The sequence below is a fragment of the Salmo salar genome, chromosome 06 (genome assembly GCF_965601325.2).
Source record: "Salmo salar chromosome 06, fSalSal1, whole genome shotgun sequence".
NCBI lineage: Eukaryota > Metazoa > Chordata > Actinopteri > Salmoniformes > Salmonidae > Salmo > Salmo salar.
The window spans coordinates 54,752,344-54,764,873 of NC_138296.1; the positions used below are offsets into that span (position 1 = coordinate 54,752,344).

Genomic DNA, 12,530 nt, shown 5'->3' on the forward strand with positions numbered 1-12,530 from the left:
AGGCTATGAGGGGTGGCCAGTCCTCTTCTGGCTGTGCGGGGTGGAGATTATAACAGGACATGGCCAAGATGTTCAAATGTTCATAAATGACCAGCATGGTCAAATAATAATAATCACAGTAGTTGTCGAGGGTGCAACAAGTTAGCACCTCAAGAGTAAATGTCAGTTGGCTTTTCATAGCCGATTATTGAGAGTATCTCTTCCGCTCCTGCTGTCTCTAGAGAGTTGAAAACAGCAGGTCTGGGACAGCAAGGAGTCATCATGCCAGGTAGTCCTGAGGCATGGTCCTAGGGCTCAGGTCCTCCGAGAGAGAGAGAGAAAGAAAGAAAGAATTAGAGAGAGCATACTTAAATTCACACAGGACACCGGATAAGACAGGAGAAATACTCCAGATATAACAGACTGACCCTAGCCCCCCGACACATAAACTACTGCAGCATAAATACTGGAGGCTGAGACAGGAGGGGTCAGGAGACACTGTGGCCCCATCCGATGATACCCCCGGACAGGGCCAAATAGGCAGGATATAACCCCACCCACTTTGTCAAAGCACAGCCCCCACACCACTAGAGGGATATCTTCAACCACCAACTTACCATCCTGAGACAAGGGCGAGTATAGCCCACGAAGATCTCCGCCACGGCACAACCCAAGGGGGGGGGGGGGGGGGGCGCCAACCCAGACAGGAAGACCACGTCAGTGACTCAACCCACTCAAGTGACGCACCCCTCCTAGGGGACGGCATGGAAGAACACCAGTAAGCCAGTGACTCAGCCCCTGTAATAGGGTTAGAGGCAGAGAATCCCAGTGGAGAGAGGGGAACCGGCCAGGCAGAGACAGCAAGGGCGGTTCGTTGCTCCAGAGCCTTTCCGTTCACCTTCACACTCCTGGGCCAGACTACACTCAATCATAGGACCCCCTGAAGAGATGAGTCTTCAGTAAAGACTTAAAGGTTGAGACCGAGTCTGCGTCTCTCACATGGGTAGGCAGACCATTCCATAAAAATGGAGCTCTATAGAAGAAAGCCCTGCCTCCAGCTGTTTGCTTAGAAATTCTAGGGACAATTAGGAGGCCTGCGTCTTGTGACCGTAGCGTACGTGTAGGTATGTACGGCAGGACCAAATCGGAAAGATAGGTAGGAGCAAGCCCATGTAATGCTTTGTAGGTTAGCAGAAAAACCTTGAAATCAGCCCTTGCCTTAACAGGAAGCCAGTGTAGGGAGGCTAGCACTGGAGTAATATGATCAAATGTTTTGGTTCTAGTCAGGATTCTAGCAGCCGTATTTAGCACTAACTGAAGTTTATTTAGTGCTTTATCCGGGTAGCCGGAAAGTAGAGCATTGCAGTAGTCCAACCTAGAAGTAACAAAAGCATGGATACATTTTTCTGCATCATTTCTGGACAGAAAGTTTCAGATTTTTGCAATGTTACGTAGATGGGAAAAAAGCTGTCCTTGAAACAGTCTTGATATGTTCTTCAAAAGAGAGATCAGGGTCCAGAGTAACGCCGAGGTCCTTCACAGTTTTATTTGAGACGACTGTACAACCATCAAGATTAATTGTCAGATTCAACAGAAGATCTCTTTGTTTCTTGGGACCTAGAACAAGCATCTCTGTTTTGTCCGAGTTTAAAAGTAGAAAGTTTGCAGCCATCCACTTCCTTCTGTCTGAAACACAGGCTTCTAGCGAGGGCAATTTTGGGGCTTCACCATGTTTCTTTGAAATGTACAGCTGTGTGTCATCCGCATAGCAGTGAAATTTAACATTATGTTTTCGAATGACATCCCCAAGAGGTAAAATATATAGTGAAAACAATAGTGGTCCTAAAACGGAACCTTGAGGAACACCGAAATGTACAGTTGATTTGTCAGAGGACAAACCATTCAGAGGCAAACTGCTATCTTTCCGACAGATGAGATCTAAACCAGGCCAGAACTTGTCCGTGTAGAGCAATTTGGGTTTCCAATCGCTCCAAAAGAATGTGGTGATCGATGGTATCAAAAGCAGCACTAAGATCTAGGAGCACGAGGACAGATGCAGAGCCTCGGTCTGATGCCATTAAAACGTCATTTACCACCTTCACAAGTGCAGTCTCAGTGCTATGATGGGGTCCAAAACCAGACTGAAGCGTTTCGTATACGTTGTTTGTCTTTAGGAAGGCAGTGAGTTGCTGCGCAACAGCTTTTTCTGAGAGGAATGGAAGATTCGATATAGGCCGATTCGTTTTTTATATTTTCTGGGTCAAGATTTGGCTTTTTCAAGAGAGGCTTTATTACTGCCACTTTTAGTGAGTTTGGTACACATCCGGTGGTTAGAGAGCCGTTTATTATGTTCAACATAGGAGGGCCAAGCACAGGAAGCAGCTCTTTCAGTAGTTTAGTTGGAATAGGGTCCAGTATGCAGCTTGAAGGTTTAGAGGCCATGATTATTTTCATCATTGTGTCAAGAGATATAGTACTAAAACACTTTAGTGTCTCCCTTGATCCTAGGTCCTGGCAGAGTTGTGCAGACTCAGGACAACGGAGCTTTGGGAGGAATACGCAGATTTAAAGAGGAGTGCGTAATTTGCTTTCTAATGATCATGATCTTTTCCTCAAAGAAGTTCATGAATTTATTACCGCTGAAGTGAAAGCCATCCTCTCTAGGGGAATGCTGCTTTTTAGTTAGCTTTGCGACAGTATCAAAAAGAAATTTCGGATTGTTCTTATTTTCCTCAATTATCAGTTAGAACAGAAAACCAGCAGGCTCGTAGGGCAGCGTTTCCCAAACTTGGTGTGCATTTAGGTTTTTGTCCTAACACTACACAGCTGATTCAGATTAACAAAGCTTGATGATTAGTTGATTATTTGAATCAGCTTTGTAGGGCTAGGGGAATAAAAAGAAAATGTGCAGCCCTTTGGGGTTCAGGTGACTGAGTGTGGGAAGCCTTTGTCATAGGGTAAAAGTAGAATACCCCTGGGCTGTAGGCTGCACACCTTGGGTCAAATATTAGATTCTGTAGCTGTGTATTTCATCAAAACAGTTCTGTTCTACAATGGTTAATTTCCTTGGCTCAGGGTAAGTAGTAGCAGGCCTAGAAGAGTCTTATGCGACGCAAACATTTGAGTTGTCTTCTTCCTCCTTTTTTAATCAATCAATCATAATAATTTGTCAAATGCCTTACAGGTTGTTTTGCCTATTGATGGCAGCTGTGGGCATACAAGCACAACAGACGCCTTCTATAAGTATGCATTTTGCACCCTGCAAATTCAAGCACTAAGCGTTTGACAATATATTTTTTAGATTTTTAACTAAGCTTTCCCATTCCAGATGACCTCAATGCTGAATGCCTTGGTAACGTTATTCGTCTGAGTGTAGCTCCTCTTTTTGAAGAGGTCGACGCTGTCTTCAGTGAGTTTGTCTCGTATGATTCTCTTTCTCTCCTTTTCATAATTCATGGATTGATATTGTTTGTCAACTGTTGTGTTCACACCATCTCCATCCCTTCCAGATGACACACAAATCATAAACCTGACGCCTGGCCTTGCTACTCAGTGTGGATTCAGCTTTAAATTTGACCCAATGGGGAATGCCATATTTTTTGCTTCTCTTCAAAACTGCTTTTCCCAGACCATGGTAACCCTAAGCACTGTAGTGTTTGCTCTAACTTCAAATGGACAGTTTGCCTTTCAGTGTCACTGCAATTGCAACCCCGTAATGTAACAACGTCATTTTATTTAACCTTTGACACGGAGTCATGCTGAGGCCAGGCTCTTTTACAGATGAGCCCTGTATACACAAAGATACAAGTCAATATTTGCATCACTAGATGAAATAATTGAAAACAAACACTTTCTTCAGTAAAAAGGTCCTCAATCAGCCTGAGTTGCCGTAGAGCATGGAGGTTATTAGAAGTACGGTGCCAGAAACATTTAAGCAGTTTTACTTAACTCTGTGGATCTCCATAGTTAGCCACCCCTGAGACTGGGTCTGGTATCTCTTACTTCTAAGTTAACGATGAAGTAAGGTACAGCAGAAGTTTATGGAGGGCCAGCCAACTTTCTGATACAGACTGCAGTGATGTGTACTACTGAGCTCTTCTCCTGTAGTGTGGCTTCAATACAGTGGCAGCTGCATTCATATAGCCACAGTCTCTAACTTGCATGAATGTCAACTGAATTATTTGTTTTCTGCTATATAATGAGGCTTTTTTTTTTTCCCCCCTTAATTTTAGGATGATAAGATGTTCAGCTTGGTCATGCAGTTCAGGCTGCCAGGAAACCACATGACTGAAGACCCTGTGTATAGAGTGGGCAAAACCTGTAGCTACACCCCCTGGACCTCCCGAGAGATTCTGTGCGACCGCAACTACATGGAGGCAAGTGAGCAGAGCATGCCCCAACGGAGATGTTTACAGTGGAGCTTAAATGATCTGTCTAGAGCTACAATTGTCCAGTGTTTCATTTCTTCTGTGTCTTGACCGTCTCTCAATTCCTCTCGCCTCTTCAAAATGCACATAGGACAACTTTAGCGGCGAGGAATCTTGGCCTATTCTCAGTGCATTTAAGGAGGCGAGTGGACAGATTGCGTTCCTATTGTATGGGAGGGAGAAAATGCATAGGGAATAATGGCCTTTCTTCTCTAGGTGTCTGTCAGAAGGACTCTTCCAGACATCCAAACCGTCCCTGAACAGCCCACTGGAGGCCCGAAAGCAAGGAGAGGAGCTGAGGTAGCCATGTTTCTGTAATTTCACTACAAAATGACAGGATGGCGCTAAACAAAATGTGCGTTTGTTTAATTCACGTTTCCATTTCCTGAGACAGGCTGTTGCTTCAGGATACAAAATGACAGCAGTCGTTTTTAGTCCTAGCAAGAAGGTCATGAATGTGGATGAGGTCCAAAGAAAGGGCTATGCAATAGCCAACACTCCCACACGGCTGGTGTTAAGAAGCCCTCATAATGCAGAGGAGACATACCTCCAGAATGTAAGCTCACTTCCTCCATGAACTGGGTCATGTTCAGTAGAGCAAACGGTGGCCCTACCTGAACTCTGCAACATATTGTTAATACGGTGTGCCCTACTGAACACGGCCCTGGTGTGGTTGCCCCCTGAACAGGTAGCTGGGGTTCCGATGCGGGTGCTCTCAACCTCAACCTTCTTTGAGCAGAAGTGGCTGGTGACTCGCGTAGATGCCACGGCTGTTTGTCCAACACCAGGTTGAGTGTGAAATAATGGACTAACTTGGCAAATTTAAGAACCTATAAACCCATTTCTTAATTGGCTCCAGACAAGACTTTCGTTTGTGTTATGTAGTGTTCAGTTGGGACAATGTCTTTGAATGGGATGAACTTTTTTTCAATAATGGCACATTTGTTTTCAGTTGCAAAATGTTCTGTTATGATGTGCACTTGGCTTCTTGTTTCACTGCAGGGGCAGTGGCCTTTACTCCAGAAGTGATCACCTGGTACATGCCCAAGCACATCGACCCACTTTTCTCCTCTGATGCCTTCACCATGTTGGAGGTGTACATGGGAATTGACGCTAAGAGGCTGGACACTGAGGAAATGGCTGCCAGAAACTACTCGGTTTTAGTCACAGAGGCTCATATTATTGTTGAAATTCCGGTGGGGGCGGTTGGCGGCTATTTCAAGGTCAGCGTTGGATGACTAAAATGTTCCTGTTTAATTTCTAAGTCAAATCTATTTGTAGAGCCCTTTTTACAGCAGCAGTTGTCAGTGCTTTGCAGTAACCCTTTGCCATCTCTCATGGGTAAACTCCTAGAAACGTTGTCTTGTGTAAAATGTTTCTTATTGAGCAATTGTCTGCTTAATCAGGCTAATATACAATGGATCGGTGGGTGTGTATACAGCCTGACACATTGGATTGCAAAATCGTGTGAATGTTGCATAAAATTACATTTAAACATACTCTACCGCTTGAAATTTGAGACCAATATCCACACTAAAGTATTGTTTACCAGGCTTTTTAGGGAGCCGGTAGCTTTGCCACTGGCAACTGAATGCAAGCAACGCTCGGTTACACTCGGCTACTGTTTACATTTGCGTGTCGGTTGCTTTGAAAATGCAAGTTGACAACCATATACCTACCAGCTCTCTAAAGTCTGGTAAACAATACTTTCCTTTGGATATTTTGTCTTTAAATTACGAGCGGCTGGAGGACAAACCACACAGATAACCGGTAGGCTTTTTTTAAAAACCTGTTTTGGCACTCCAATTGTGTATTACAGCCTGAATGCATCACTCGTCTCCCTTACAGAGCCATATTCAGGATGACAAGTACTTTGTCACTTACACCATTGAGCCCATGCTTGAGTTGCTGTGGATCGAGGAGGTCGCACACGAGGACACCAGATACAAAGTCCTCTTCCCTATCACAACACCTCCGATGGCCAGGCCTCCACAAGTTCGCAACTGTGAGTCTGGTTTAGTTAAATGGTGCCTATGGTAATTTGGGATGCCTGGGTTGTTCATTAGGCACAAGACTGAAACGGGGAGGCAATACCCGGACTTCTCCAATAACAAATGTCCATTTTCGACTTCCATTGTACCGCATTTCAAAATGTTTGCCAATGAACAGACACGCCCTTAGACACGGTTCCTGAGCAGGCAGTGTTTGTGCTTGAGTTGGGGACCTTCAACCTTGATGTGGAGCTGCTGAACATCACCTTTCCCACCATGGTGCTAACTGTTGCAGAGTGCAACGCCAGAGGCTTCAATGTTCAGGAGCAGAGATCCCTGGACAACACCTTGAAGACCTTCAGGATGGAGGTGCCCTTCTCAGACCCGGTGGTCTTTAAGGAGGTGTGTTTCTGTTAAATGCAAAGCCACACGCTACATGCCCTAATAAGTGGGCCACCAACAAAATAGAAATGATGGTGCAAATGTACTTTGTATCCCTCATTTACTCAAGTGTTTCCATTATTTTGGCAGTTGTATGCATTCACTTGCCAATAGTGCTTGATTTAGAGGAATGAGGGCAACATTGTTTTAATAGTCCCCATATGTGCTTGGTTGTCACTTGATGTTGACTAGAGTTCTGTTACAACAATGATGCTTTTAACTTCACTACAGAAAAGGGTGGAACAAGGTGTCACAACCTTCACTCTTCAGCTGATCTACGGCCTGGTCGTCTTTCCAGAGTACGCTCCTTTCTCTCACTCTGCCGTTGTGGACGCTGTACTGCTGGACATTGGTATGTAACTGGACTACGCCAAACTACTGTTGAATGGTTTCCTCTCGTTAATGATTGCCCTGAAAGGAAATTGGCAGTGAAAGCCACATGGTGGACTTGAGAGCCCAACTAGCCATACTGTAGGCTTTTCCTACGCGGTCTCTCTACAAAGAAAATGTTAAGCTTTAGAGTATTTGGACCCAGTGTCCTGTTCCTGATTTTCCAGGATCGTGTTTATTCAGTCCCACCGTAGCAAAAGATTTTGCAACCGAAAACAAGGGTTTCTTCTTGGACAAGTTCAAGTCCTGTTTTTTGTGCTTAATGAACACAACCCTGTTTGTCCTTGTAGTGCCACCCTCAGTCACTGGCAACTGTGATCAGGAGAACTTCCACATCACTGTGGACTACAGCAACCAAGAGCCCTTTTTCGTGGTCTTGGTTGGCAAGCGGCTGCTTAACCATGAGCTTGCTCAACAGTATTTAACAGAGGGCGACGCAGACTTCACCATCACGTTGCCCTTCTCTTCGCCGGACGCAGTGTTTGAGGTACGATGCTCTCCCAAAACATGTTAACCTAAATTGCTGCAGCTAGCCTCGCTTTCCTTACCCTGTATACAATATTGGACTAATGAACTCTCCCACTGGTTCCCAGTCGGTTCACTCGTCCTCTGTCAGGAGCAGACTGGATGTGGCTCTGTTGAATCCTTACAACAACATGACCATCAAATACTTTTCCCTGGCTTGCAGCTTCCTCAAAACGCTGACTGGTTGGTTCTCAAACAATTACTTCCGATAAATAGTCGTATGACATGGTTACCAAACCTGGGTTCCTTGGAAATACTGAGTCTAATAGTAGTGCCAGATGGGCATGGTTTGCACTTTTGGTGCTATTCCATTGGTTCTACTGTGCTTGGCAAGCTCAATTAACACAGAATCCAGGTCTGATAGCTACATGTCTTTTGCCCCCCCCCCCTCCAAGAGTGTTTCTCTAATGGGACGATGACTGCGCTGGCGGTGAAGGTGGAGTCTGCTCCCAATCTGAACCCCGGTCAACTGACCCTGAGCGACCCCGCCTGTGGTCCCACCTACAGCGACGATCGCTTCGCCTACTTCCACTTCACTGTCAACTCCTGTGGCACCACCAGGAAGGTAAAATGACTATTACCCTGAGGTGATGGGTACTGTGTATTTACGGACTGTTTGCTTCTGCAGGCTGTAATAAGTCAATTCCCCTCTACTACATAGTTTATCAACAATGTGATGCTGTATGAGAACGAAATCTCCTTGCCAGATGAACTTGAGGTGAAGCTGAATGCCACGACGTCTTCAGAGGACGAATATCAGTGAGTGCATTACGCATCACAATTGTAGCTATTAGATTTTTATAGTAGTTTTTTCTTCCTTCACCAATTGCTCAATACTTGTGCCTCTACTACCAGTGTGTCCACTCCACTGCTTGAAGTTGCCTACATCCCTCTTTTTAGGTTAAAGGTTTCCTGCTACTATGTGGTCAACATCACTCGCACATTGGCCTTCCTCACCAGGCCGCGTGACAACGAGCCTTTTGCCGAGACTGGGACGGGTCGACTAATGGTCAGAATGAGACTCGCTCAGGGTAAGCGTGCACAAATATGATATATTACTAGTAGCGTTTGCTATAAGTGATTAGTGTTCATCGCGGCACAACAGGATATGATAAACGAGCCTTTCTCAATGGACAAGTTCAGATGGTACCTCGCTGTTTTGTGCCCACTGAACACGACCCCGGTTGTCTCGTCCTGTGTTCCAGACGCCTCGTATAACACGTTCTACCAGGAGGAGGACTATCCAGTGGTGAAATACCTGAAACAGCCTCTGCACTTTGAGGTGGAGCTGACCAGGTCCTCTGACCCCAAGGTTGCGCTGATGCTTGACCACTGCTGGGCCACCCTCAACGAGGACCGCGACTCCCGACCCCGGTGGAATCTCATCATTAATGGGTAACTTGTTGTTTTTTGGGCCTAAACAAGTGTTATTCCACAGGTGTGGTTCCTGAGTAATTAGCAACCGATCATGCTTGGCAGGCCATTTACTTTGGCTACCGTGGCTATGCCCCCATCCGTAGGTCATGAGTGGTCACAATGGTTTGAGCATTAAAACAATGTATGCGGTCTGTCACCAGATCTCCACCCAATTTAATTAACACGTATGGGAGATTCTGGCGTGGGGCCTGAGACGGCGTTTCACATCACCATCAACAAAAGATGGAATTTCTCGTGGAAGAATGGTGTTGCGTTCAAGACACTTGTAGAATCTATGCCAAGGTGCATTGAAGCTATTGTGGTTCGTGGTGGCCCTATTAACCATTTTTTTACGCGTACGATCACATGTTTGTTATCACTGAGGGGTCCCTGCAGCGTACCATTGGAACAGAACGTATGATGCAACAAACGACTCTAAACCGCATTGTCTGAATAAAACGTTAAGTACATTATACTTACGGTATGCTACAGTAGAAAGGACAATGCGTTACACAGAAAATAAGGCACTTTGATAGGAATGCAATAAATGTGCCAGGCCTGTTCTGACTAGATGTGCAAATGTCTGTATGCTTGGGCTTTCTCTTGAAGGAAAGTTTGGCCGGCTCGTGAAATGGGCTACTTTTGGGAATTAATGAGGCAAAGTTAGACGTTGAAAGGGCCTATAGAAAATTGCCAGGTAGTGTGCCTTGGTTTGAGGTCATCTGTCCACATTTTGGAACAGTGAGTGCATTCTGACATCACGTGCATAAACTAAACTCCCACTGGGGCGACTGTTGAAGATATTTGGAACTCGCGTGTGAAAAGGTTAAGACACTATGTTGGCGTTACCTGTACCTACACCTTTTTACTCAATGTTATCCTTTTGGTTTGCTACAGTTCAGTGTTGTGCCGAACTGATGGTCAGTCGAATGGAAATCAAGAGCGGCTGGCAAGCTTAGCTTGCCTTTCCGATTGGTTTTGGGTTGAATTGTGACCTCTTGCGTTTAAAACAGTTATTGCACTAAACATAAAGGATGGTTCACACGCCTGTGCAGCATGGAAGTTAATGTTTGAAACTGAATAGGATCAGTTGAAAGGATCCCCAGAAGTTGATGCCACTTTCAATGTAATTCCCTGTACCTGGGGAATGAGCTAATTGGGAGTTGCTAAACATGAACAAATACCACGGTCAAGTGTGGCAGCATCTTGCTAGCTAAAAAAATGTTACAGCACAGTACTCAAAAGAGTAGCTGGCTGGGTTTGTCATAAGCATTGATTTGGGTGAGCACTTCGCCACAGATGGAAACCGCTGGCCTATTTTTAACTTTGCCATCTTATCTCAAGAATTGAAATTGGGTAACTATATTGAAAGATGACTTTTCTACATTTTAATGGACACTGCAACCTTTGGTAGATGGGCAAATGACACTTTATTTTGCGGGTGCCTTTTCAGTAACTGGATGCAGTGTAGTGAAGCAACTTTATTGGTCAAAACCATTCATTTGGGGGATCGGGTTTGCAAAACGCTATCAAATCATGCAATTTTGCCGTTTTTAGGAAATGGTCGCAAAAACTTAAATTTGGCACCCCTATTTTAATTTGCTCCGGCGGCCATGTGGACACAAGGCTCATCTGTCACGGGAGTAACTTTGCAGCTGTTTACTAAATGGTAGCAGTGTGAAAATGTTTTGTATATCATAGGAAAAGACACCACATGTGCATGAAATGGGCAGTTCAGATTTGTCACTTCAAGTGCAACTATATCATACTTGGCTTAAATCGTTGTGCAAAATCCTGAGAAAGCTCTGGCCATCGTCTGTCAGATCAAGTGGATTTGTACTGGTGTGGGCGTTTGTCTCTCTTCACAAATCCCTTTTTGCTAATATCTGGCAGTTAAACAAGAAACCTCCCAAAGATGCAAATTAAAAAGTGTGCCTAAACTGTCAATGCGTCGGTTACTTTGTATAGTAGAGCTGCTCCCTTCACAGAAGTCCTCCACGTGTGAATCCGATGCCGTGGGTGTAGAATTTATTTTGTGTGACCAATTTTTCCGACAGCGGAAGAATTGCATGAAATTCTTAATTCAAATGATTGCGTTGTTGATGATACCGACTGTATATTCGGCAACTTTTGGTTAAACCACGATCAATATTCAGGTAGTCTGACCATTCTGGATCATTTAGATCTCACCACATGAGAATGCATTCATGTCAATGTAATTGAATATACATGTTGGATGTAGAATTGTCTTTTTTCAAGACAAAGGTAAAAGAGTTTTGGTGGGAAAAGCCTGTTAACAAAGACATTCCTTTAGTTCATACTGGAGGGGGAGAAAGAACCCACTTCTCCTGTAAATTGATCTGATCCTCACAGGACAGTCGTGACACCACCATAAGACTTCGTACACAAGGCGGTTGGGGTTTACAGCGTTTTCTTGTGCCTAACTTAGTCCCTCTCTCTACACTGGCAGCTGTGAGAACCCGGAGGATCCATACCGTGTGGTCTTCCACCCGGTGGTAGCTGATGCCAGGGTCCACTTCCCCCCTCACGTCAAACGCTTTGAGGTCCATATGTTTTCCTTCGCTGAGGATGCGGTTGAGCCGAGGGGCCAGGTAACAAAGTTCACCCAATCTTTATTGGTTAATTTTGTTTGACTGGCAATCATCCCTTTTTTAAAATCTTTGATTCCTAGGTCTTTGTCCATTGTGACGTGGTCATCTGTGATGCCAGTAGTCCCACTGGTGGCCCCTGTAGTGGACAATGTGTGAATCAGGACAACCCGAAAAGAGGTCGGTCTTGTTTTATGCTTTTCAGACCCTGTCAGACCATAACTGAACTAATGGGTTCTCTCTCTCTCTCTCAACAGGTCAACGACATGTCAAAGACCTCTTTGAGGAACATCATTTATATGTTTCTTCTGGATACATTCTTTGGGTGTAATGTCTTGTTCTAACATGTCAAATAAAGTGTTCTATATAACAATTAAGTTTGCTTTACTTGCGCGGCAACAATCCTAACCGTTGGAGCTACCTTAATTGTATCTGATTTGCATTTAACACCACGGCGCATGTACTTTAGTGGACGTAGTAGGCTTGTCATCTGACGTGTATCAATCAACCCTTTTGTAAGCATGGAACTCTGAACCATCCACCGGAGATAAGTGTTGCACACTAATTTCCCGTCTAGGACAAACAATAGGTGTGAAAACAAAAGCTTTCCAATGTCCAGTAGGAAGAACTGACTCAATGTTATAGCAGATGGTGGTTTGCCAGCAGGGCTGTGGTTGGATGCAGGCCCCAGGGAGCGCAGCGGTGTTAATTTTCAACTGAAATTACAACTTTCCTTGATACCTCTCACTAGC

General features: G+C 44.8%; 1 protein-coding gene across 2 annotated transcripts; it reads left to right on the forward strand.

Annotated features, from left to right (window-relative positions):
• Positions 1 to 2,913: 2,913 nt before the first annotated feature.
• Positions 2,914 to 12,151, forward strand: LOC106600325 (uncharacterized). Of its 2 annotated transcripts, none has more exons than XM_045720681.2 (21): positions 2,914 to 3,055; positions 3,164 to 3,222; positions 3,308 to 3,388; positions 3,489 to 3,613; positions 4,212 to 4,355; positions 4,623 to 4,706; positions 4,801 to 4,962; positions 5,095 to 5,194; positions 5,409 to 5,629; positions 6,255 to 6,411; positions 6,576 to 6,799; positions 7,070 to 7,190; positions 7,519 to 7,715; positions 7,822 to 7,936; positions 8,149 to 8,318; positions 8,415 to 8,512; positions 8,654 to 8,784; positions 8,959 to 9,148; positions 11,640 to 11,781; positions 11,862 to 11,958; positions 12,036 to 12,151. In XM_045720681.2, exons 1-21 carry the CDS (start codon positions 3,033 to 3,035, stop codon positions 12,107 to 12,109), a joined length of 2,715 nt encoding a protein of 904 aa, XP_045576637.2. In that variant the 5' UTR covers positions 2,914 to 3,032; the 3' UTR covers positions 12,110 to 12,151. The 2 variants fall into 2 exon arrangements, with proteins under 2 accessions (XP_045576637.2, XP_045576638.2); XM_045720682.2 differs by having other exon boundaries at positions 6,588 to 6,799.
• The last annotated feature ends 379 nt before the right edge of the window (positions 12,152 to 12,530 follow it).